The following is a 27416-nucleotide window of genomic DNA, read 5'->3' on the forward strand; positions in this document are numbered from 1 at the left end:
ACGGAATCTCAAGGACTCCAAGTAGCCAAAAAATCTTGAAAAGGAAGAACAAAGCTAGAGGAATCGTATTTCCTGTTTTCAAAACTTACTACAAAGCTACAGTAATCAAAATAGTGTGGAGTTGGCATAAAGACAGACATTCACTTATGTGAAATACACAGAATAGTCAAATTCATAGAGACAGAAAGTAAAATGGTGATTCCAGGGTCAGGGGGCAGGGGGGAGGGGGAAGGTGGACAGAAGAATGAGAAGTTATTATTTAATAGGTATAGTATTTCAGTTTTGGAAGATGAAAAGAGCTTTAGGGATGGATGGTGGTGATGGTTGCACAATAATGTGAACATACCTGATGCCACTGAACTATACACTTAAAATGGTTATTTAAAATAGTAAATTTTTTGTTATGTTTATCTTACCACAATACAGAAATTGGGGGAAAATAGTAAATTGATTTTTAAATAATTATGATAAAACATTGACTTTGGAGTTTTTAAAGACTTCAGCCTACACCACTTGAGCTTTCTCTTCTTTCTCACTCTTCACTATTGTTTTTGTTTTGCTTCACTTCAGGGCCTTTGGATCCAAAAAGTTCATGTTCAAAACTCTTGAAACATGGGCACATTTATTTACAGGCCTTTTACACACAGTGAGGGTGTTTCAGTTGCCCAGTTCCATCACCAGTCTGAACCTGCACTAGAGGGATTTATTACAAATGAACACCTTGTAGTCAGGGCCTCCTCTTTGCCTCAGGACACTCACCATCTTGAGAGGCTCCCCCAGAGGTTGCTCAGCCTTCTGGGAACCATTTTACTTCCCCCGGAGGGCTGCCACTTTCCACGCCACCACCTCCGATATGTGCATGTCAGTGGTTTCACCCAAAGGCTAGAATAATTTTCTCCTCTGAATTGGCTTTCATTTGAAACAATATAAAGATGGAAGAATAACATGAGGGGAATGGATACTTAAAATGTGCACTAACGAGAACCCTCAGATCCACAAGTCCATGAACTCTCCACTCTGTGACTTCCCAGAAAATGATAGCCAGTGACTCAGATGAGAGCGTCTCAGGGCTGACCTTCCTTTTGAGTTGTCAGAGAGCGGCATTTAAATTGCCCTAACTCCCCAAAGCTAGGAAATCTACTCTTCACAGACAAAACACCCTGCTGACACCAGAAAAGATGCAAAGCATAATGTGATCTGTTAATCAGCCACCAGAGTACCTAGGGCAATAAGGTTCTTTATAAACCCTATTTAATGAGAGTTGCTTGATAAACCGCATCAGATGTAAAGTATAATAAAGTGAAAAAGTCCTTAGAGGTCTCTCTTGCGGTTTAGCTGATGTGTAACTGGGTTTCTAAGCTACCCATCTTCATTAGTAAGTTCTTACAATTGACTGGGTGCGGCCCTTTTTCATTTTGCAATTCTGGACACATTAATATGTTTGTCACTCATATTTCAATAAAGCTGCTGGAGGAGGGGGAGTAGAAGGAGGGGGAGAGAAAGGAGAGGGGAGTCGCCACAAAGCAGGGATTTTCTTCTCAGATTTTAAAAATGAAAGTAGATTGTCAGACACTAGCCTGATAATTGGTCATTGTTCCCATGGTCTGGGCCTTGTGCAAAGTCCTTTGTGTACATTATATCCTCTAATACCCACAAGAACCCTATGAGGTAAGTAGTGTCATAATCCCTATTTTACAGATGAATACACTGAAGACTTCTCTTTTGGGGAGATGGTAGAATTAATTTACTTTTCCAGGTTTATTTAGCTAGTAAAGTGGTGAAGTCACATTTCAAACCCAGGCAGTCTATTGCTATTTCAACCTTTATATGTCTATGAATAATTTTTTAATGATGACAAAATAGGTGCACTAAAGAGTTTATTTCATTTTGAGAACTGAGAAGGAAACAAAAGAATCTCTGAAGTAGAAATTAGATGTTCTTTCTCATCATTTATTTTTTTCACCAAATAATTTTTCAGGTTATCTAGATGTCAAACGCTGCTCCAGAAATCTGAGACACAGGTATAAAACAAAATAAAACAAAACAAAAAAACAAAAAAACCATGATCCTTGCTTTATAGTTATGTAACCCATGAATTTTAGCCTTCTGGGATAAATGTAATAATGGAAGTACATACAATTTATAGTAGCAGATTCCCTGGTTAAGAATCCACCTACCAATGCAGGGGACACGGGTTTGAGCCCTGGTCCAGGAAGATCCCACATGCCGCGGAGCAACTAAGCCCGTGCGCCACAACTACTGAGCCTGTGCTCTAGAGCCCACAAGCCACAACTACTGAGCCCCCGTGCCACAACTACTGAAGCCAGTGCTCCTAGAGCCCGTGCTCCACAACAAGAGAAGCCACTGCAATTAGAAGCCCGCTCACTGCAACAAAGAGTAGCCCTCACTCGTTGCAACTAGAGAAAGCCCGCGCACAGCAATGAAGACACAACGCAGCCGAAAATAAATAAATAAATAAATAAATAAATAAATAAATAAATAAATTTATTAAACAAAAATTTTATAGTAGCTACCTCTTCTGAGAGGCAGCAGGGGTGAGGTAGGGGTGAGCATGGGACTACCTCAGAAAAACTTCATGGAGCACTATAAACTTAATCTAAGTCTTGAAATTTTGGTCACTTTTTTCCAGATAAACCAAGGTGGGAAGCAGAAAAAGAAGTTTACAGGCTATAGAAACAACATATGAGGCAGGCAGGGTGGTATAAAAGAGCAGATGTTTTCAAAGGTAGAAGCCACAAGGAAATTAATTTTTAAGTCAAATAAGAAAAATCATCCATATTAGAGTTGGAAATTTCTGGAACATGAAGAGTGTCCATTAGGCTATAGTAATTTCCAGAAATAAACATGAAACCCATTGTGCTTTACGGCCAAGATGTGAAAAAAAAAAAAAAGATGAACTTGAGGAGTTTAGCTGTGATAGACACTTCAGGTCACAAGGTGTGACCTAGGATTGCTCAGTGCGTGGTATCTCAGTAAAATGAAAATAATTTGGGTCTGGACTAAACTTTTCCTGGTAAACTAAATTTTACATGGCAACAAGACCACCTCAAAGATATTTTAATAAATGAACTAATGTTTATTAAACCTGCTTTACAAACTTTACACTTTTATGAAAATGTCATAAACTACTTTTCTAAATCCCACTTTCTCTTTAGGAAAATGGAGCACTTGAAATGCCCAAACTTTTAATGCTCATTTTCCCCTTACAGAGTCTTATTCTTATGAAATTGCTGTCTTACTTTTGTTGGAAAATTTTAAGTCTATCATTTTTAATACCATATAAATGGACGTTTCTTAGTTATCTTCTTAAAGAATTTCTGGTTTTATTTTTATAGATTATTGACTTAATTTGTAAACATTGCATTAACTTTAAAGAAACCTCCAAAGACAGTTTATTGTTTTTGTTTTTTTTTTAAGGCCAGAATTTCCTGAAGATTTTGAAACTTCAGTTCATGTTTATTATGACTACCTCAGGGACTGATAGGAGTCTGAGAACACGGATAAGTTATTACAGCAAGTCCTATTGAGCTTATTTCAAGAACATTTCTATCTGTGAGGGCTAATACCCAAGGCTGATGCTATCACGTCGTGTTACTTTGAAGCTTGGTAGGGAAAAAAGAAAAAAAAAAAGGTGAAAAGAAGCATTTAATTGACTAAAAGCAATGGAACAAAACACCGATTGATTTTTCTGTGTTCTTGCATAAAACTGAATGAGGCAGAAGACAAATTATCAAAATCAAAATAATACGTCCCCAGAACAGAGTTTATCATTACGTCCGGGATGGTAAGGATTTACAGAGCGCTTAACTAAGTCTGAGGCCACTTAAATGTGATAAGCAGTTTTGCCACACACTTCCCTTCCTTTTCCTCTTTTTTCTTTTTCTTTTTCTTTTTTTTTAAAGAGGGTGGGAGTAGGGCAGTCCCTGTTCTGTTCAGCCTCAGTTTAGAAAAGAAAAAGGGGAAAAAAGTGGCCCTCTATCTAAACAGTAAGAACTTCCTGGGAAAGTTAAAGAATACTTATTCTTTGGAAATTCAATTGTAACCTTTTCCTAGATTAAGTTTTGCTTTGGACCTGATGGTGTCTCAGGTCTGAGAATAAAAAAAAAAATTGTCACAATCCACACTGTCATGCTCTCATAAGACATATATGAACTTGTTTGCTGTAATCTCACTCTTGCTCTCTCTGCCCTCAGTCCCTTTCTCTATCTCCTCCAAAAACTGTATAGAGACATATATGGTATGTTGTACATGGACATAGCAGAGGGGATCAGTCATATCTTGACTGCTTGAGGTAGTGTCTTTTTCCTCTGAACTTCAGGTTTCCCTTCTGTAAAGCTAGAGTAATCATATCTACTCTTCAAGATTATTATGAAGATATGCTTGGCTTATATTAAATACTCAGCAGTTGGTGGCCATTATTACTGTTATTTTTATTATTGTCATTATTATTCTTTATTACTACCATAATCATGTTTGGAGAATGAATGAAAGAAATTTAGAGCTCCTCTGAGATTGTAGTACCTTTTGTATCTTTTAGCCACACACTTTCCTGGAAACAAAATATTTTGGTTTCCATAACTAGAAGATAGAATAATGATTAGACTTATCACCAAAATAGAAGTAAGAAATCAATGCCAGCCTTGTACATTTACCTTAACCAAGAAGAACATCCTTTTTCAAACCTAATGGTGGTTGCCCCATTCAGTTTAAAAACTAGTTTTGGCTGCAAACTTTTTGAATGTAACTTTAGCCAGCATTTTAGGTTAAAATTGTTCTAAAATCATTATTTCAAGATGGCTAACAGTACTGCCCCATGCCAGCCACACGAAGCCAGCACTCCCAGGGGCCTTCACCTCAGGCCACAGGCCCTCCTGCTTCCCTTCTTGCTCTCAGGAAGAACTGGAGACCATGTCAGCCATACAAAACGCAAAGCTAATTTTCAAGCAATATGAGAGTATTTGAAAGCACTTCTACTAATTACAACTTATGACATAGGAGATATAGTAGTATTTTGCTTATAGTAATACAGAACAAGTTAGAGTAGGAAAACTTCTGAATCAATAAAGAATGCTTGCTTTTAAGCCTATTCCATTTCCTATGAAACGTACTTGAACAAGAGGGAAAAATATATGACTTTTCAAGGAAGGGGAAAACTTGTGAATTAAACTATGAATTTTAGGGTGTTTTTAGAAAAGTATCTCTTCGGTCTGTGGAGGCAAAATTCAGTTTTGCAGTTGCTATTATTATGCATGTGTGTTTTAGAGCAACTGGCAGATAATTGCAGAATACTGTTACAGTGCATATAAAATTTTGACACTATTTTTCTTACACCTGCAGAGTTGATATGATATATCCTATTGATGAAAATATTTTATACTTGTTTTCTTCTTACAAATTAATTATCTCAATCATCACTTAACTACATCTCCCAATTAAAGCACAATTTTAAGTACCGAAAATCAAATTGGACCCTTCAAATAAATGAATCCCCCAATATCACATGTTCTAAATAAACTAAATTTGAATCCAATATCTAATCTTTCTTTCATAAAAAAAGTCTCTAGTCATTTATGTCAAAATTGGACCTCCCCAATGGAGTTCCTATGTACCTATTTCCGTCCTCAAACCACTCATTTGGTTCACAAATCACGTGATTATGAGTACAAAGGGATCTTGGGAAGTGCAATCACTTTACTGGCACATGTAAGTAAAATATGGCTACTCAATTTCCATCTTAATGCATGCAAATGATAGACCCACACATCCAGGCATCATAACTGCCCCTGTGCACAGCCAGTCATGTTGGCTATCGAATTTAAGGGAGATAACCCTGCTCCTCTGAACATGCTGAACAACATTCAGCAGAATTGTCTCCAACTCTATTTTTGTTTAAATGTCTTACTTTTATTTCTAAGTAGGTAAATATTGAATTCTAGTAATTAACTTTTTTTTTTTTTTTTTTTTGCGGTACGCGGGCCTCTCCCTGTTGTGGCCTCTCCCATTGCGGAGCACAGACTCCGGATGCGCAGGCTCAGCGGCCATGGCTCACGGGCCCAGCCGCTCCGCGGCATGTGGGATCTTCCCGGACTGGGGCATGAACCCGTGTCCCCTGCATCGGCAGGTGGACTCTCAACCACTGTGCCACCAGGGAAGCCCTACTTAACATATTTTTATCTTTTGCCTAAGAAAGTTGATGTGTTACTATATTTTATTTTATAATGAAACTACCACATTGTCCTCTGTCAATTCTATAATCCTTGTAGGGCTTTGGATCTAAGATTTGCTAAAGGTGTGGCCTAACCTCCTTGAGCTTTGCTGTCCTCATTGGAGAAACGGAACTGTATTTAGGGGTGCCACGCTCAGCACAGAGGCTGTACGCTGTGCAGTGTGAAAGATGCTTGCACAACTGGACACCACAGCTCAACTATCTATGTTAGGATACAGGTTTAATCTTTGTAACAGAGGCTCAAAATTAGTGACTTAACAAGCTATCAGTTGATTTCTCTCTCATGGGTCAGTCTGATTAACTGAATGTAAGCCAATCAACACTGTCACGGCAGAGTCACAGGTCCTAGGCTCCTTCCCCATTGCTTCTCTGCCATCCCTAGGCTGTTGTCCTATAAACATGATCCAAGAAGGCTAACTGCCACATCTGCATTTCAGGTGGCAGGATGAAGGAAGAAGGGAAGAGGGGCCATGTTGCCATCCTTGAAGGACATATCCTAGAATTTGCTCACATCATTTCCCCTCCTGTCACATTGGCCAGAATCTGGTCATGCGGTCCTTTGTGATTGCAAGAGACTCTGGGAAATGTTTTCATTTTCCCAGCAGTGATAATCCAAGTATGCTATGCAAGAAGGAGTGACCTATTGGACAGTTAGCTGGGGGGAAGTACACCGACTGTATTTCTTTATTTTCTATGTTCTTGACACTCTAGCATTTGGGGCCTTGATCCTGGAGGGACTGCTCCTCCTGGAGCCAGCTAATTCCTAAATAAGAGCATGCCTCCCACTCAGAAACCAACCAATCCAGAGCCCATACCCTCAACCATCTCTTGTATCAAATGCTCACACACCAAGCTAACACAATCCCTACATCTTCCCAGAGCCAGGGGCTGAACAATTAGGGACCACCTCTACAGCCCAGGGCCTGCCAAACTATTCAAACTATCCAACCCCAAAGTTACTCAGTGAACCTACCCTGTCTTGTCCATACCTCCCACAAAGTAATGATGATAATAATAATAATAATAATAATAATAATAATAATAATAATAATAAAAGGCTCTGGATCATGTTCTGCTCTCGCTTCTCTTCTGGCTTTTGACCATCCTGGTCCTTCTCCAGGTGACCCTGTGGGGCATGCCGTTCATCTGTTTCTAGGGATCTGCAAGTACAAACTTCTTCCTTCATGACAATCATTTCCATGTCTGCTGTCTTACTATACCTGACTAAAACTAATTCTGGGTACTTTTTTTTTTTTTAACATCTTTATTGGAGTATAATTGCTTTACAATGTTGTGTTAGTTTCTGCTTTATAACAAAGTGAATCAGTTATACATATACATCTGTTCCCATATCCCTTCCCTCTTGCATCTCCCTCCCTCCCACCCTCCCTTTCCCACCCCTCTAGGTGGTCACAAAGCACCGAGCTGATCTCCCTGTGCTATGCAGCTGCTTCCCACTAGCTATCTATTTTACGGTTGGTAGTGTGTATATGTCCATGCCACTCTCTCACTTTGTCCCAGCTTACCCTTCCCCCTCCCCGTATCCTCAAGTCCATTCTCTAGTAGGTCTGCGTCTTTATTCCCGTCTTGCCCCTAGGTTCTTCTGACCATTTTCTTTCTTTCTTTCTTTCTTTTTTTAATTTTGGGTACATTTTTAACATAGGGAGCAACTAGGAGTCTCTGCCAGAGGGCCTGTTACTATCTTTCATATATACTACACAGGGATAGTTCAAGGATTAAGTCACTAGTGAACACTAACTTTGTAACTTTGTAAATACTAACATTCTATACAAATATAAAGACAGTTATACAATCCAAGAGTAAAAGATCTTTAATATGAAAATTTTTAATATTAATATTTATTGTGTCATGCTGTTGAAAGTAACATCCCTCACCACTAACTTTTATTCTGATTTGGCAAACGCTGTAAAAAGAATGGCCAGATTTGAGATGTGGGAGATGAAATCTCATCCCAGTGCTTAACGGTGAAGGGGCAAGTAGAAACTAGATCCCCCAAGTTTTAGACACCTTCTATAGAGCCTTCTTGTCTTTATTTTGGTTGATTGTGGGGACAATGGTAATAGAAATTTCTTCCATGAATTACTGAAATTTTCCTTGGTTTTCCTTGTATTACCTTTAATTTTTATCACTGAGCACACTAATAAGAAAACTAGAAAGACAGAATCTTCCATTTAGTTGCCTTTAACAATTAACACTGAGAAAAGAGGTGTTTTTTTTGTCCAAACTGTTTCTCAACTGTTGAACTTCAAATTTGCATGTATTACAAGGAAAAATCTCCCAGCAAAAGCTACAACCCAGATATAATACAATTCATTTGTAGGACAAAGTTTTTGTGTGGTTGACAAACTTGATACAAATGAGAATGACCCAGTGTACTTGTTTATATTGCGCATTCCTGAATTTCACTCACAGAAATTCCAATTTAGTGCGTTTGAAGAAGGGCTCCGGCACCTGCAATTTTACAAGCATCACAAGTAATTTTTTAATATACATTTTTGTTAAGACCTTTTGAGATATAATTCATGTACCATACAACTCACCCATTTAAAGTGTACAATTAAATGCTTTTTATTGTATTCAGAGAGTTATGCATCCATCAGTGCTAACGTAATCCATAACATTTTCATTACCACAAAAAAGAAACACCATACCCATTAGCAGTCAACCCCATTTCCCTGTACTCCCCAGCCCTAGGCAAAGCACTAGTCTATATTCTCTCTGTATACATTTGCCTATTCTGGACATTTCATGTAAGTGGAATCATACATTATGTGGTCTTTTGTGTCTGGCTTGTTTCCCTTAGAGTAATGTTTTCAAAGTTCATCCATGTTGTAACATGCATATATCATTACTTCAGTCCTCTTTATTGCTGAATACTATTCTTTTATATGGACATACCATATTTTATTTATTCATTCATCAGCTGATGGGCATGTAGATTGTTTCCACTTCTGACTACTGTGACTAATGCTTCTACGAACATTTGATTATAAGTTTTTGTGTGGATATACGTTTTCATTTCTCTCAGATATATACCTAGGAGTGAAATTTCTGGGGCAAATCAGTAACTTTATGCTGAACCTTCCGAGGAATAGCCAGACCGTTTCCCAAAGTGGCTGCACCATCTCACATTCCCAACGCCAGAATGTGAGGGTTCTGAATTTCTGCACATATCACCAATGCTTGTTATCTGACATTTTGATTCCAGCCATCTTAGTGGGTGTGAAGTAGTATCTCATTGTGGTTTTGAATAATATTTTCCTGATAGTTAATCAGCATCTTTTCATGTGTTTACTGGTTATTTGTATATCTTCTTTGGAGAAATACCCATTCGGACACTCTGCTCATTTTTTAAAATTAGGTTATTCATCTTTTTCTTACTGAGTTGTAAAAGTACTTTATATACTCTAGATACAAGTTTCCTAAGACAGATGATTTGCAAAAATCGTCTCCTATTTGTGGATTGTCTTTTCACTTTCTTTAAGCACAAAAGTTTTCAATTGTCGTGTAGCTCCATGTTTTCATCTTTCTGCTATTGCTTGTGATTTTGGTGTCAGAGCTATAAATTCCAAATGATTTTTTGCAGTGACACAAGATATATCTTGAGAAATGCTGACCTAGTTGCAGATGGTCCTTGACTAGTTTATTCTTTTAAAAAATAATAATTAATTAATTAATTTTGGCTGCATTGGGTCTTCTTTGCTGCACGTGGGCTTTCTCTAGCTGTGGCGAGTGGGGGCTACTCTTTGTTGTGGTGCGCGGGCTTCTCATTGCGGTGGCTTCTCTTGTTGCAGAGCACGGGCTCTAAGTGCGCAGCCTTCAGTAGTTGCAGCACACGGGCTCAGTAGTTGTGGCGCACGGGCTTAGTTGCTCCGCGGCATGTGGGATCTTCCTGGACCAGGGATCAAACCCGTGTCCCCTGTATTGGCAGGCAGATTCTTAACCACTGTGCCACCACAGAAGTCCTAGTTCATTCTTTTGGAGGCTGCTCTTGTGGATGTATTGAGAGCTATCCTCAAGGAGAGCTGGGAAGGTTAGCCTAAGCACCCCTGTTACAAGACAGTCTTCCATTTAGTCATTCATCTAGTAGCTATTAAAGTATTACAGACATTATGAAAATTAGAAAGAGGTACCAGCTGTGGGAAGATAGAATCTTTGGTACAAGTCTCAGTGGTAGGCTTGTGTCAGATGTGGAAGACCATTTGCCCCTTTCTCCTGTCCTGTGTAACCCTGTGCTGGGTCAGTGGCTTAACTAACAGACCTTGGGAGCTATTTCAAGCCCTGCTTATTTGCTTGGCTGGACACTTGTATAGTGCACAGCTGTACATGGTGGCCTGGCCACTTTATTGGGTGCTTTGTTTTGTTATCTCATCAAATCTTTGTGTTAACACCTCTGTTGTATAGATATTGTTACCCCCATATGGCCAGTGAAGATATTCGGGCAGGTCAATTGGCTTCCTTAAGTTTACAAAACTTGTACGTAGTAGTAGAACTGAGATGTACACCCCCATCTGGTGACTTCGATTCTAACGGTCTTTCCATTATGCAACTTTCTTGTATTCTATGTGTCACTCAACTTTTAAGACCTTAAAGCTTAGTAAATTCCTCTATCTGAAACCAGATCAGGAACTACTTGACATGTCGGGAACCTATTTACCTTGCCTGAGTCTGAACTCAGATCACTACTACCTTCCCGTTGCTTCCCTACATCAAACACCTGCTCTTTGAACTCAGGGGCTTGGCAGTGTTCCTCTTCCTGTGCTGCTGAACCAGAGGAAGAGCTCTTCTACTTTCATGGAGTTGCCAAAATGCTGTGAATCAGAAGAAATTCTGGAATTTGGGATGGGATTACCTAATCCCTGGAATGCCTGGAAGGTTTTTATTCAAATGAGACGTAAAGGTCTGGGATATGAAGCTCATGAACACACACAGGTACACAAGGGCACAGAAAGAAAACCAAGGGGCTATGGCAGAGGAGACTGGAGGAAAGGCTTTTATAATTCCTTTCTTTGCCGGCAAATCCTTTTTTCACCCATGAGATACATATGGCTGCATCTCTGGACAACCTGACAACTTGTTGTTCACCTCACTGATATCTCTCACACTGCTTTCCACCTATACTATGTTTCACTGTGTGTGAGTGTGTGTGAGTGTGTGTGTGTGTGTGTGTGTGTGTGTGTGGAGAGAGGGGCTGTCTATTTTCTCTCTTCTCCTCAAGGGAGAAATAAAAAGGAGGCTACAAGAGAATGATTCACAGAAATTCAGGATGTCTGTAGGAAGTAGAACTCAGCATAGGTAGTGGATTTGTTGCTCATCCTTGTACCTACCTGAACAGGAGCAAAGGTATTTGGAGAGAAGTGATTGGAAGGACAGAGGGCATGGGTAGCCTGTGTTCCCACTATGTGGTCTGGGAATAATCAGGGTTTGGGGTATTTTGATGGGCTAAGTGACAGAGCAGAAAGCAGCTGCACTAAGCTGCCTTGCTGGGGTCCCAAGGGTGGCCTGTCAGACTAGGGGACCACAGCACCAGGGGATATGGGGCATATCAACTGAGATCAAGTGGAGGAGGGTGAAAGAAGCACAGCTGCATCTCCTAGGGCAGGGAATCGCACAGGGGGATGTCCCTTAGAGACTCTTGGAAAGTACACATGTGTCCTCCGTGGCCAGAGTTGGGATACCTGCCACACCAAGGGTATCAGCTGTCAGTCACTGTTATCCAAGGAAGCTTTCATGATTCCAAAGAGGATTAGAACAGCAGCCACTTAAGTAAGAGGCTCTTGTTCCTTTCCTTCACCCTCTCTTCTGCTATTTCATAACAAAGATGCTGAAGCCAGGAAAAGACCAAAAGCAGGGTCTCAGAGCAGCCTGCCTGGTCACATCCTCCCCTCCCCCATTCATGTCCCTTGAGCCACAGAAATAGAAGCTTTGGTAGAAAGAAAGCCTTAATTCATATATGAGGTTAGCATTTTAAACTCTGTAAAAACAGGCATAGATTAATGAAAAGTGTACACATAGTTATGAAATCTGCCCAAGATTCAAGAACTTTATTCTGAATGTGAAGGGGACTTTTGATATAGTAGTTTGGGTAGTGACTGGAAAAATAAAACCCAATAACTTCCAGGTTTTTATTTTTTCACCTCACTGAGTAGAGTCTGCCAGATAACCTGGTTTTAAGCAAACTAATTTTGTACTCACCTTTGCTCTTTACTACTCTCCAACTGTTTTCCAAACATCATCTACTCATCTGTTCCCAAGTTAACGCTGTCCTCCCTCAGGTTCTTCTGTTTGTGATCAATACCTTCTGTCTTCGTTAGGCATCTCTGGGTCATCTTAGGAAATAATTCCCAATTACAATCGAGTTTCTGGCTTATTGCTCAGGTGTGAGCATTCTTTTTTTTTTTTTTTTTTTTTTGCGGTACGCGGGCCTCTCACTGCCGTGGCCTCTCCCGTCGCGGAGCACAGGCTCCGGACGCGCAGGCTCAGCGGCCATGGCTCACGGGCCCAGCCGCTCCGCAGCATGTGGGATCTTCCAGGACCGGGGCACGAACCTGTGTCCCCTGCATCGGCAGGCGGACTCTCAACCACTGCGCCACCAGGGAAGCCCGGGGTGTGAGTATTCTTGATCTCTACTTCTCCACTTCTTCCGCTTCTAAGGACACAATTCTCTTTCCCACAGGAGGTATCCTTTCCTATTTTGTTTACAGTCTGATGTGCCAGTCTCTACTTATGAATAATGTAAAATTGTTCTTTCAGATCTCAGAATACATTGTCTCAAAGATTTTAAATCATGTGGAGCCTACTCATTGAGAGTATACATTGAGGGGTGCAGAATTAATGGTATTATTGTTTACAATTCCCATATGAAAATGCAACCACTGTTCCCACTTGGTTTGCTGGGGATTTGGATTCCTCAGCTGCAAGAGGAAAAGGGGCTCTCTTGGCCCCTGGAACTGGGGCTCAGGTGGAGTCAGGGCTGCTGATGGCACATGGTGAGGACAGATGGCTCAAAAAAAGGGGAGCTGGGTAGGTATGGGGAATCTTCCCTGCCTGCTACATTTTGGCCCCAACCTTTCTTATTTATCAGGGCATAGAACACACTCAGCAGAGTGTTCATTCCACATCTATTCAACACATATATGCTGAGCACCTATTATGGGCCAGGCACTGGGCTAAGGAACTGTATGTACAGTGTGAACCTAACATATAAAGGCCCTGTTCTCACAGAACTTCCACCAGCGACTACATGTCTGAAGTAAGAGGACTTTGCAGAAAGTGAATTTATAGTCCTTCTAGACTGTAACTTCCATGAATTTAAGATTCATTTACGATTTCCAGGACAGCAATTTTTAGGCCTCATCTGGCTAGTTCTTCCTGGAGGTTGAGTTGTATGAGGGAGTCAAACTAGATCTGTGGGCGGGAGAAGAGGCACTGAGATTCAGGCTGGGGATCCTGTTAACAAGACAGCACTGGGTGTGGGAAAGGTAGCAGTAGGGATGATGCTGGTGTAGGTGGAAAGTGGCCTAAGAGGGAGGAGCTGCTGGATGGATTCACACTCCTCCCTGATATCCTAAGACTGTCATCTCATCTTACGCCAACCCAGGTAGAAAACCTGTTGTTGTCAGCCCTGCAGTCCTAGCCAGTGCAGGTGGTGATTAGAATATAGAGAATTACAGCAGCTGTAATTGGTACCCCACCTGTATCCCCTTACTGTTATCATTTCCATGCATGCTGGACCAACTTCTCATTGTGGACCCAGCATCATTTAACCTGAGAGCTTTCTCTGGCCACCAGAGCCCAGTCTGCCTGCACCCATGCAGAAGTGGCAGACTTACCCCCTTGGAAAAGCCCTCAACCAATGACAGGTGTATAAATATTCCAGCTCCCTCTCTCTCAGATGGGATACCACTGAGGTTCATGTTCTGCATGGTTTCTCAGCATCCCCTGGTGAGACCAAGCTCCAGTTGCCCGTAGTGACAATCTGCTTGAAATGCACCCTTCATTAGCCTCCTTCCCTGCTCTGTCTCATTCCCTACTTCTCTATAGACATTTCTTGGCCTTGCCTCCCAAATAAACTACTTGCACTCAAATCCTTGTTTCAGGGCTTGTCTCAGCGGGAGCCCAAGCTAAGATAGACATTGTGTTGTTCCTGTTTCTAAAAAATGTCATTGAGGTTTTGATAGGGATCCCAGTGAATCTATAGATATCTTTGGGTAGTATGAACAATATTAACTTTTCTAACCATGAACACAAGCCATCTTTCCATTTATTTGTGGCTTCTTCAATTTCTTTCCTCAATGTCATTTAGTTTACAGTGCATAGAACTTTCACATCCACAGTTAAATTTATTCTTAACTAAATATTTTATTGTTTTTGATGCTATTATTTTCTTTATTTCTTTTTCAGATAGTGGTTACTGTGTGGAAATGCAACTGGTTTTTGTGCATTGATTTTGCATTCTGCAACTTTACTAGTTTATTAATGCAACAGTTTTTTGATGAAGTCTTTAGAATTTTCTATAAACAAGATTGTGTCATCAATAAACTGAAACAATTTTACCTCTTCTTTTTTGATTTGGATACATTTTTTTCTTTTTCTTGCCTAATTGTCATGGCTAGAACTTCTAGTACTATTTTGAATAAGAGTGGTGAGAGTGAGTACCTTTGTCTTGTTCCCGATCTTAGTGGGAAAGCTTTCAACCTTTCACTTTTGAGTATGATGTTAGCTCTGGGATTATCATATATGGCCTTTTATGTTGAGAGTAGGTTGGTTGTTGCCAGTGGATGAGAGGTAGGGGAAATGGGGAGAGATTGGTCAAAGGGTACAAACTTTCAGTTATAAGACGAGTAAGTACCAGGGATCTAATGTACAGCATGGTGACTATAGTTAACAACACTGTGCTATATACTTGAAAGTTGCTGTTAGAGTAGAGCATTAATATTCTCACCATAACAACAAAAAAATGGTAATTATGTGAGTTAAAGGATGTGTTAACCAAGCTTATTGTGGTAAACCTTTCACAATATATGCATGTATCAAATCAGCACATTTTACACCTTAAACTTATACAATGTTGTGTGTTAATTATATCTCAATAAAACTAGGGGAAAAAAGAAATAGATATTATGTGAAATCGTATGGGAAGGAGGAGGTAGTCACAGGCAGCTACCAACAGAGAGAAAAAGAGATAAAAATTCCCCAAAGGAGTTGCAGAAATAGGGCATGGGAAGGGCCATTATACATTCACAACTGCATTTTTGGGTGAAACTATAAATTTGATACTATATTTAAAATAAAATTATTTCAACTTTCTGAGGACTAAGAAGAATAACAGTTTTTAGCACAATGTTCTTTTCTCTAGTTTTTTAATGTCTACATTTGACACTCATGTTCAACAGCCAAGGACCCTAGTGTCCTTGGGGTGAGCAATTTCCTTGAATTCTTTTCTTGTTAGAATGACATTTAATGCTTTCCTTCCACCTTTTAACTGTTTTTTTTTAACATCTTTATTGGAGTATAATTGCTTTACAATGATGTGTTAGTTTCTGCTCTATAACAAAGTAAATCAGCTATACACATACATATATCCCCATATCTCCTCCCTCTTGCATCTCCCTCGCACCCTCCCTATCGTACCCCTCTAGGTGGTCACAAAGCACCAAGTTGATCTCCCTGTGCTATGCAGCTGCTTCCTACTAGCTATCTATTTTACATTTGGTAGTGTATATATGTCCATGCCACTCACTCACTTCATCCCAGCTTACCCGTTCCCCGCCCCTCACCGTGTCCTCAAGTCCGTTCTCTCCATCTGCGTCTTTATTCCTGTCCTGCCCCTAGGTTCTCCAGAACCTCTTTTTTTTGTTTGTTTGTTTCCATATATATGAGTTAGCATATGGTATTTGTTTTTCTCTTTCTGACTTACTTCATTCTGTATGATGGACTCTAGGTCCATCCACTTCACTACAAATAACTCAATTTCATTTCTTTTTATGGCTGAGTAATATTCCATTGTATATATGTGCCACATCTTTATCCATTCATCTCTCGATGGACACTTAGGTTGCTTCCATGTCCTGGCTATTGTAAATAGAGCTGCAATGAACGTTACATGACTCTTTTTGAATTATGGTTTTCTCACTGTATATGCCCAGTAATGGGATTGCTGGGTTGTATGGTAGTTCTATTTTTAGTTTTTTAAGGAACCTCCATACTGTTCTCCATAGTGGCTGTATCCATTTACATTCCCAACAACAGTGCAAGAGTGTTCCCTTTTCTTCACACCCTCTCCAGCATTTATTGTTTGTGGATTTTTGGATGATGGCCATTCTGACTGGTGTGAGGTGATACCTCATTGTAGTTTTGATTTGCATTTCTCTAATGATTAGTGATGTTGAGCATCCTTTCATGTGTTTGTTGGCAATCTGTATATCTTCTTTGGAGAAATGTCTATTTAGGTCTTCTGCCCATTTTTGGATTGGGTTGTTTGTTTGTTTTTTTGATATTGAGCTTCATGAGCTGCTTGTATATTTTGGAGATTAATCCTTTGTCAGTTGCTTCATTTGCAAATATTTTCTCCCATTCTGAGTGTTGTCTTTTTGTCTTGTTTATGGTTTCCTTTGCTGTGCAAAAGCTTTGAAGTTTCATTAAGTCCCACTTGTTTATTTTTGTTTTTATTTCCATTTCTCTAGGAGGTGGGTCAAAAAGGATCTTGCTGTGATTTATGTCATAGAGTGTTTTGCCTATGTTTTCCTCTAAGAGTTTGATAGTGTCTGGCCTTACATTTAGGTCTTTTATCCAGTTTGAGTTTACTTTTGTGTATGGTGTTAGGGAGTGTTCTAATTTCATTCTTTTACATGTAGCTGTCCAGTTTTCCCAGCACCACTTATTGAAGAGGCTGTCTTTTCTGCACTGTATATTCTTGCCTCCTTTATCAAAAATAAGGTGACCATAGGTGTGTGGGTTTATCTCTGGACTTTCTATCCTGTTCCATTGATCTATATTTCTGTTTTTGTGCCAGTACCATACTGTCTTGATTACTGTAGCTTTGTAGTATAGTCTGAAGTCCAGGAGCCTGATTGCTCCAGCTCCGTTTTTCTTTCTCAAGAGTGCTTTGGCTATTTGGTGCCTTTTGTGTTTCCATACAAATTGTGCAATTTTTTGTTCTAGTTCTGTGAAAAATGCCATTGGTAGTTTGATAGGGATTGCATTGAATCTGTAGATTGCTTTGGGTAGTAGAGTCATTTTCACAATGTTGATTCCTCCAATCCAAGAACATGGTATATCTCTCCATCTATTTGTATCATCTTTAATTTCTTTCATCAGTGTCTTGTAGTTTTCTGCATACAGGTCTTTTGTCTCCTTAGGTAGGTTTATTCCTATATATTTTATTCTTTTTGTTGTGGTGGTAAATGGGAGTGTTTCCTTAATTTCTCTTTCAGATTTTTCATCATTAGTGTATAGGAATGCAAGAGATTTCTGTGCACTAATTTTGTATCCTGCTACTTTACCAAAATCATTGATTAACTCTAGTAGTTTTCTGGTAGAGTCTTTAGGATTCTCTATGTATAGTATCATGTCATCTGCAAACAGTGACAGCTTTACTTCTTCTTTTCTGATTTGGATTCCTTTTATTTCCTTTTCTTCTCTGATTGCTGTGGCTAAAACTTCCAAAACTATGTTGAATAATAGTGGTGAGAGTGGACAACCGTGTCTTGTTCCTGATCTTAGAGGAAATGGTTTCAGTTTTTCACCATTGAGGATGATGTTAGCTGTGGGTTTGTCATATATGGCCTTTGTTATGTTGAGGTAAGTTCCCTCTATGCCTACTTTCTGCAGGGTTTTTTATCATAAATGGGTGTTGAATTTTGTCAAAAGCTTTTTCTGCATCTATTGAGATGATCATATGGTTTTTCTCCTTCAGTTTGTTAATATGGTTTATCACATTGATTGATTTGCGATTATTGAAGAATCCTTGTATTCCTGGGATAAACCCCACTTGATCATCCATCTTTTAACTTTGATTTTTTTTATCAACTCTGGAAGACTTTCAGAAACTTAAAATGAATTCTGAGTACATATCATCTAGCCAACTGTTTTTATTATGGGAAAGTAAGAAACACAGTTTCTTCATCTATAACTAGATTAATACCCAGGATTCAATGTCAGTAGAATGTGTGTGTGAAGAGATTTTCTAGTAAAGGAAATAGATTTGTTAGGCTACCATTCTTCCCTGATCCATTTGTAGTCAGTGGCATGTTTTTAAATGATGGCTGAGTGAACCAGCCAAAGGACACACCCACACAAATACTTTTTCCCCCTCTACGTTCATTTGTCATTATGTAGGTCATAAGCTTGACTACTCTAATAAATTAATTTTTTCTATAGAAATTATAAACTTCTTTAGGATGGGAAGCATTTCTTACCTTTTGAATTATTCCTGCATACCTAAGGTCTAAAACAGTGCACATAGAAGGTGCTCAGTAAATGTTTGTGGACTTGAACAAAGAAAATAGAAACGAAATTGAGAGCAGTCTGTTTGTGACAAGTATTTGCTGAGTCTATAGATGTTCTTCTCTTCTTTTTTTCTTGATGAGTTATAGCAAATATTTAATCTCGTTTGTATCACAGGGTTAAAATGTGGTCACTCATATTTTGTGACAAGAGCCTAAAGTCCCTGACATTCATCTCGTCCTTCAATTCTTTTTACTGATAGAATAAAAATAATAACTGCTGTTACTTCTACTCCCTGTTCTGATACCTGTACTAGAGTTCTCCAAACATTCTTCTCACTCTGCAGAACATCCTTTGTTTTCTGTCTTACTTCCACCTTTGCTCACAGGAGACAGTAATGATGCTATGTTGGCTTTTTGCCCCAACCATGGTGCTTTCATTAAGCTTCTTGTCCTCTGGGTCCCATTGTCTTCTAATTAAATACATGGAGCCTGGTACTCACTGAAAGTACACAGCAACTGCTAAAGTTTTGCCTCTTAAGAAAACCTCTGCATTGCTCTCTGCCCTGCCGCATAGATTCTAAGATCTCTACCGCTTCCTTGTGTTCAGAAACAAGATTCTTCGGTTTGCCTTGGTTCAATCAGACAGATGCTTTATAAAAATAAATTAAAAATAAAAACCCTTATACTTGTCAGTCTGTAGGAGGAAAAGAAAAGAGATCGAGAAAGTGACTAAGGAGAGGAGTAAGGTTGCTATCTTTGATTCAATTTAGTTAGACTGCTTTATTTATGCCTTGATCTTTTCCTTTACAAAAACGATGGCATTTTTGATACTTTCCTCCAGGCAGCCTCCCCAGGGCAAGTGCAGATGTGCTGAGCCATTTGGCTGCAGCGTGGACCTACTCAGAGAGCCTCCCTTCTCCCCAATGAAGTCATCTCCTCTCGGCAGCCCAGCGTTTCCCATCACTCCATGTTGGAACTTGGCTTTGGCTTACATAGTTCTGTCATGATGTAGATGGTCTTCCAGTTAAGTTCTGGAGAAATCTACCCAACCATGAACAGGACATTTACAGAAAAAAAAAAAAAAAAAAAAGAGCCCTTTTATTTTAAGAAACATTTTACTGTAACATTTTGATTTGGAGGTTGGGGAGCAAAGGCTTGGTATCTGATTTCTGGGGGGAAAAATCGCATTCTTCATGGCTTTCTAAGGATATTTGTCTGTATTTAATTTCTCTGAGTAATTTATATACTTCAGGCTAAAGTGTAATGAGCTTGTCACCATCACTTTGCCTTTTGTAGGGTTCCTTTTATTTTTTAAAGAAAGCAACAAAAACCTTATATTATTGAATAGTTCTGCATTTCCTAGAAACCAAAGAAGATTTGAAGTGTTGGGTAAAATGTCTTTCCCTAATCTGTAATTTTTTTTTTTAAAGCAATCTTAGAGGGTTGACTTCCTTTTTCTAGGGTCTTTCACATTTTTAATCTTTCACATTCTTTCACCACCCAGAGAGGATATTTGCTTCATTGTGCCTAGGATCAGCCAGATCAGGGACTTGAAATGTGAACTCTGTTTTTGGAGTGTGGATGGGACTGGAACCTTGTCATTCCTAGTGCAGCAACAGATAATACGATGTCTAAGAACACTTCACCTGATCAATAAAAAAGGAGAAGACTGAAATGTGATCCTAAAGGACCTCAGAAGGAGGTTTAGATAAAGATAATGAAATTCTCTGGAGACCCACCTGACATCTACACCTTTCTTCTCTAAGTCTTTGGCTGTCTGCCCTCTGACCTCAGCCAAGTTCCTAAAGACAAGATCAAGGCAATGAACCAAGGCATGTAGCTTCTGGCTTCTGGTTTCTTGTAGACACCAGCACTGGGAATGAAGAGCTTGTTTTATCTACACCTGGGACCATGGAGTTTACATACAGAACATCCCCAGTACAAGGACATGATTTAAAGGGGGATGCACAGAATGATATTTTAATTACTGTTTAATTCAGACAAGTGTATTGGGCAAATATAGTTTTAGTTATAAAAGCTGCAAATATATATTTTCTCATTCAAGGACTTTTGATGATTTTTCAGACATAGGAGAATAAGAAGTAACTTTCTCTCATTCTCTTTTTCTTGATTAAAGAAAGAGAGAAAGGAAGGAAGGAAGGAAAGAAGGAAGGAAGGAAAAGGAAAAGGGAAGAAAGGAAAGGAAAGGAAAGAAAGGGAAGGGAAGGAAAGAAAAAACAAAGAAAGAGAGATAAAGATGTCCTCAAGGAGAGTTACATATAAATAATACAGCTGTAGACTCTATCCTGGATGTACCAGGTATGCTTTCCTTTTTATTCTTTCTCTATCGTAAATAGCTAGAGGGTGAATTCTGCCTTAGAGAAAGAAAGCAGATATTCAGGGGTGTCATTTCATTCTGGTTATTTGACAGCTTGAAGAAGCATTTAATTTTCTAAATAATAATGTTACAAGCCAAGGTAAAGAAAAGGCATGCAGTTTAAAGCTTTTCAACTTTGTCCAAGTTCTGACTAGTTATGTCTGCCTGAGAAAGTGCCTTTGCCCCGTAGAACTACTCAATCAAGAGTTGTAATGTCTATGGACATTACAAGGAACCAAAACGTTGGAGGGCTGGAGGAACACATTTGGCAAGATAAAGGAAAATACCTCAGTATGTAAGGAGTAGCTGACCCATAATTTTAATCATGTTCCATTATGTACAGATGGTATTAGTTGTAGTGAATGTTAACCATTAACATTTGCTTGAAAATGGATATTAATCTGCTATTAGTTTCTTGTTTCTGCTCTAGGTCTCCTTTGTAGAAAAGTTTTACTTAACTATATTATGAAGGGAGAACAGGGTAATGGAGAGATAATAAGCTTTTCAGATTGGCAGATCTACCACTTAAAAAGTGGCCATGGGCAGGACACTTAAATTCTTTGGAACTCAACTAGGTTCACTCAAATTTAAAAATGAGAATAATAATATATACCTTGAAGTGTTTCAGAGAATGATCTAACCTAATGCCTGGGTATAAACTTCAAAAAAGACTCTTATTTCATTTTTCTCCGTTTCTGAGTGAGCTCATCTTGGTCATAAAGATGCTATGAGGAGCACTGAAAAGACCACTGGGCCAGGAGTCAAGAGTTGTGTGCTAGTAACAGCTTTGCTATTAATCGTGTGATTTTAGGAAAGTCACTTTCTGGGCCTTAGTTTGCTTATCTGTTAAATGTAAAGGTTGAACTCCAATTCTGTTCTATGGCTCTGTTATTCTAAATATATTTTAATGGACTAGAATCTCAATGTTGGAAATGGTCGTACAATAACTGTACTAAGAATAAATAAATCATTGTAAAAACAAATAAGTTGATTTCCAAATCCTAAAATTAATAGTTACATCGTTCACTGTAGTGAGCTCATAGATAGATAGATAGATAGACAGATAAATAAATAATGCACATTCTGAGGACTGAAGTTCTCCTAACAAATCTTGTACCTGTTTATTAATTAAAATCTATGATCATGCAGAACACATACAACTTTCAAAAGAAACATTACAACAAGAGTCTAGGCTGCTACAAGTTTTAAAGTATGAGCTTAAGCCAACCTACTCAAAGAAATTCAGAGTGAAAATGGACTTTCTCCTTTAATCATCACTCTGTGAGGTGTTGTGTTTGATATAATTTTATGAGTAGGGACTTCAGAGAGAAGAATTATCTCATTTTCCATATTTGGAATACTTCCATATTTGTGTAGAAAGAAAAGTTTGCTCTCCACTCCAGTATCCCAAGTGTTAAACTGATGTGCACCTTGGATTTATTTTGTTTCCATTATATAAACTCAATACTTGACTTCAAAGAAAAGTAAGATACAAAGTCCCTCTTTTCTAAGGGGCAGAAATCCTTTGTGTCAACTGGTTGACCCTTGCTCTGTCAGGTCCTATTGGAAGTCTTTTGTAACACAATGCAGGGGACTCTTCCATGTGTTGATGCTGTTTACATAGTCGGGTGGACCCGGCTAGATATAAAAATCACATAAACTCATGAAAGATTATGGTCCCGTTTCCTGACCACAAGGATGGTGATTGATATATCCAAGGAACCTCTGTTACTCAGAAAAATTGCTAAATGTTCTACCATGAGGGGCACTTTGAAACACTGAGGGAAAGAAAGAAAGAAGAAAGCTGAATCTAGACTTCTGTAGGTTTGTGGCAGGGGAAGAGGATCTGTTTGAATCCGACAAGGGATTTGCTTCGGGGAATTTCCTGTCCAGCCCATTATTACCGGGGTCTTTGTAGATTGCGCAATGACGTTGGGTTCCCCGTTGGGCAGCTCCCGGGGAAAGCAATGGGGAATCCTTACACTTTCCCTCTAGGTCTCAGAAGGATCTCGTTTTCTCAGTGTCTCTTTCAGGTTGGCAGAAGCCAGGAGCCTGACACTTCCCTCAGATGGGACAGGCAGGGTCGGTGGCCGCGTAAACACACTGTAACCAAGTTCTTTGCTGATTTTACAGAGTTTCATTTGCTCCCAAGAAGCACTGACGGTACTCAATTGTCTAGTGCTGGCCTGCCCCACAGGAGCCTGGGGGCTCCTTTCCCCTAACCCAGAACTAGCAGCACGGGGGGCGGGGAAGCGGAGGTGGGGAGGGGTGGGAAGGCAGTGGTTTCCTTGCGCACAGCGCGATGTTACTTAGTGAGTCGCTGAATGGGGAGCGCTGCTGTCCCCAAGCCGATTGGTACTTCTTGTCAGGAAGAAACGCCGAGAGGTGGGAGTGCCTGGGGAGGGAGGCAGGCGGTCCCTACCGCAAGCGCGGGGAGCTGCCTTTCCGCTCCTTTGCCTGCTTTCCAAGCCTGGGCTTTTAGGAGTGGCTGAAGCTGCGGAGTGCTTGAGGAGCCTGTGAATGAACCCTCCTCCTCTTCCTCCTCCTCCTCCTCGCTGAGTCTCCTCCTCGGTGCTGACGGTACTGTGATATAATGATGATGGGTGTCACAACCCGCATTTGAACTTGCAGGCGAGCTGCCCCGAGCCTTTCTGGGGAGGAACTCCAGGCGGGCGGGCGCAACAGCCGCGAACATTAGGTGCTGTGGACAGGCGCTGGGACCGGGCTCTGCGGTCAGCCCCGCATCCTCCCGCATCCTCCAGCACCATCCCGCACCCTTCCCCAGGCCACCGCGCTTCCTATGTGACCCGCCCCGGCAACGCCGAGCCCAATTCGCGCAGCGCTGAGGTGAATTTTTCCCCTCAACTGCAGTAAAGCCGCCTTTCAAGGTAATCACGTTTCTTTTGTTCCCCCTTAAAAAAAAAAAAAAAAAAGAAAAGAAAAAGAAAAACTTATAGGAAAAAAATCGAGTTTAGAAAAAAGAAGTACGTTGTAATTGGTAGAAGGCTTTTAATTAAGGCTAAGAGAACTAGCTCTGAGAAATTAAGAAAATATGTGCACTGTAAAAAATGCAGGTAACTTTCCGAAGGATGTTTGGAGAGAAGAATACAGAGGGACCTTGGTGCTGAAAAAGATCCAGACAAAAGAAGCCCGGGGTGGGGTGGGAGTAGAAGGACAAATGGAATTGGGGGAAGGGAGGGAAGGGAATGCAGAGAACCCCTAGAAACGTCGTGGGGTCTTGAGCTGGAGAGGAGGGACCCGTGGCACCTTGATCCCCCCCCCTTTTTTTTTTAACCTGCTCGAGGCAAAAGTTTGAATGGGGACCACCGAGACTTGCCTACATACAAGTCCCCGAAGCCGCCTTGGTGCAGGCCACCTGGTTCCCGGTCCCTGATGTGTGGTCAGTGCCCGGCGTTCCTGGAAAGCTGTTCCCAAGCAGCTTCTGACAGGGCGATCCGGGACCTGCGCGGACGTGACCCCCTCAGCCCGCGGGCGGTCTGGGAGGAGGTCCGGTCGGGGAGGTGCAGGGTCCCCGGTCCGCGTCTCTTCGGCAACGCGGGGGCTGTCAAGGCTCTCTCCGGTGCCCCTGGGTTCTTTTGTCCTACGCGCGGTGCGCCGGAGCCGGCCGGGAGGGAGCAGGGAATGGGGGTGGGGTGTTTGGAGCGCCGCGGAGGTCTGCAAGGCGCCAGGGCGGGAAAAGCTTGCCCCGAACCAGTAGGGATGTGCAAGAATTTTATCTCGCCCTGAGGAGCGAAGTGGAGGCTTTTGCTCTGGTCTCAACGAGCAAACCAGCGCTCAGATCGCTCTTCAGACAAAGGTGGCGCGGGGACCCGAATCTGGGGCCTCTAGGACCAGCCCTCTCGCCCGGACTACTGCAGCCCTCCTTTTCCTTCCATTTCCCCACCCCCTCCCAGCCCGCGGCCCTAGTTGAGCAACTTTACTGGCGGGTCTTGCGGCGGCGGAGAGCGAGTGGCTGCAGCTCCGGGGGACGCCCTCGGCTGGAGCGCCCCACCGCCCTGCGGAGGCGTGGGCGCCGCCGGTCTACATCCCTGGTGCGTGAGGGCTGGGGGGCATCAGGGTTGTCTAGGCTCACTGTCTGTGTCACTGGGCGTGGAGCAGTCAGTGGGTTAGGCAGTGTAGAGCGAGGTAGAAAACTAGTGTCATAGCTTAAACTATTTGCTCTCGGATCCAGCTGCGCCGTAGCAAGTCCTGCAAGTCCCCGGGAGATGCTACGGGAGGGAGGAGAAATCTACGCGGCGCCTGGAGAGCTGTCCCGCGGTGCGCACACCCACAGGCGGAAGGATAGTCTCGCTATCTGTGTCCCGTTTCTCATCTTTGTCTCTCCCTCTCTGTCTCCATCTTCTCTGCCTCTCTTCCCCTCTTCCAGCCTCTGCTTGGTCTCTTTAGCTCCTGCGTCCCCTCCCCCCACGGCTGACAAATGAATGGCTAGTGTGAAATCCCTGCCTCCTCTGTCCGCGGAGGCTGGCAAGGAGGGAGGAGCGAGGGAGGCGGTGCGCTCCTTCGGATCTACCCCCACTTGCAGTGCTTCGAGCTTGCAGAACCCAGATGTCTAGGAATAGGGAGTTTCTTGGTGGGTGTGGGCGCCCCCTGATGGAGAAATGAAGCACACGTGGAGGACAACGAGCCCCCCGCCACCCCAAACCAAATGAGCCGCTTTCACAGCCATGTATTCAAGGATGGAGCACCCTAGCTTCCCCTTTAGTTGTTAGTTTTCTACTTCGGAATCTGCGACGTAAATCTAGGGGTTTGGAGGGCCCAGGAAGGAGACTTGTCTTTAAGGGCCGAAGCGCCTTCTCCCGAGTCAGCTGGGACATGCGCGGCTCTCTGGACCAAGCCTGCAGTTTGGTGGACTAACGCACGTGGCCAAGGGAGGATCCAGGTTTCGGGGGGCTTGGCGCTCAACCTTGGACGTCACTTTAAGAAAGATCATACAGAATGCCTTACTTTTGGAAATTTTATTAAGGCCCACGACCACTCGAACCCGAAGCTAGAGCCCCGCCCCAGACCATTGCCTAAGAAGGGACCCTAATCCAACGTTTAAATTTCCTCAATTTCACAACACTGGCCGAACGTGGAAATTTGGGAGGAGGGAGCCGGGAGGAAAAAGGAGAGAAGGGAAGGAAAGGGACGGTGGGGAGAAAGGGAAGAAGAAAGGAACAGAGACGGGGCACATGCACGCAAACAGCCGGGAGCGGACCGGCCGGGTTTCTTTCAAGGTTTTGGACTAAATTTCGCGTCTCCTTTTAAGCCATTGTTTAAATCCCCAAAGCGATAATAAACCCTACTGAAGCGGCGTGCTGGGAGGGAAGGCGGAGGAACTAGCCCCTTAGAGAGGCTGAGGCTGGGGGCATCTCTCCACTCAGCCCGCGCGAAGGGAAGAACCACACCGGGCGCTTCCCGCAGCGCCGGGGCTCACCAGCCGCCGCCACGTGGGCTGGGGCTTCAGCTCCCGGCCCGACACGGGTGTGACTTCTTGGGCTCGGAGACAGCTGCACTGCGGGACCGGCAGTCGCTCAGCGCAGAGGCTGGCGGGGCGCCGCCTGGGTCCCCGCCCAGAGGCCAGTGGGGGCGTGGCTTTAGTCCTTCCGCGGGACAGGGGCGGGGCGGGGAGAGCTGAGCCGCTGGGCGGGGAGAGCGGAGCGGCGGCGCACCCAGCGCTTAGGCTCCGGGAGGCTGCTGGAGCCGACCAGACTTCTATCCTGACGGCGCTAAACACGCTTATTAAATAAAAAAAATTTGAATTTTTTTTTGCCTTGCTTCTTGGGAGTGGTAGGAGGAGTTTTCCCCTTGCGGCAGAAAAGAAGTAAAGATTTACTCCAAGCAAACATTTTTGGCAGAAATATGAGACGAGTTTATCCTGTGATCCATATATTGACTTTAAAGATCACTTTTAGTCAATTACAGGATAATCACCTTCCATACGTCCTAAAGAGTTCGTCTAGCATGGCAAACAATTGCCATTGACAGGACTGATAGATTCCATGACCGCAAACCTTACGGGCTGTGAGTGTAACCCTGGTCCCTTTGCATCAGGAACTTTATTTTAGCTCGGGCCCCGGCCCATAGTGGGAGCTCAGCTCATATTTATGAAATGACTGAGCTAGTGACTTGGGGGAATGCGGCTCAGAGTTGATGCCGCCACTTAGTGCTACATTTTAGACCCTCCTACTTCTTCGCTTTATCTTGGAAGAACAGAGTTTTAATGATCTATTCCATCTCCAATTCTGACATCTAATTGATCCCCTTTCCCTTCCTTTTTGACTCCTAAAAGCTGTGACCTAAATTCTTTTAAATACTGCTT

The 27416-nt window shown here is 41.9% G+C and overlaps 2 protein-coding genes across 8 annotated transcripts in view; both read left to right on the top strand.

Annotated features, from left to right (window-relative positions):
- XRCC4 (X-ray repair cross complementing 4) overlaps positions 1-22025 on the top strand; it is a 368161-nt gene extending 346136 nt beyond the window's left edge. For all 5 annotated transcript variants that reach the window (XM_081231084.1, XM_081231083.1, XM_081231085.1 and 2 more), the window contains exon 8: positions 19559-22025. In XM_081231084.1, coding sequence (XP_081087210.1) covers positions 19559-19724 — 166 coding nt within the window. In that variant the 3' untranslated portion in view covers positions 19725-22025. The remainder of the gene's footprint in view (positions 1-19558) is intronic.
- A 1379-nt stretch (positions 22026-23404) lies between these two features.
- The window catches only part of VCAN (versican), a 115160-nt gene continuing 111148 nt past the window's right edge, over positions 23405-27416 (top strand). The window contains exon 1 of one of the 3 annotated variants that reach the window (XM_081232754.1): positions 23405-23982. The gene's annotated coding sequence lies outside the window, so the exon portion shown is untranslated. Of the gene's footprint in view, positions 23983-25038; positions 25147-27416 lie in introns of those variants that run through there. The other 2 variants (XM_081232756.1, XM_081232755.1) reach the window with 2 other exon arrangements.

Source organism: Mesoplodon bidens, assembly GCF_964165515.1.
Source record: "Mesoplodon bidens genome assembly, chromosome: 4".
Taxonomy (NCBI): Eukaryota; Metazoa; Chordata; class Mammalia; order Artiodactyla; family Ziphiidae; genus Mesoplodon; species Mesoplodon bidens.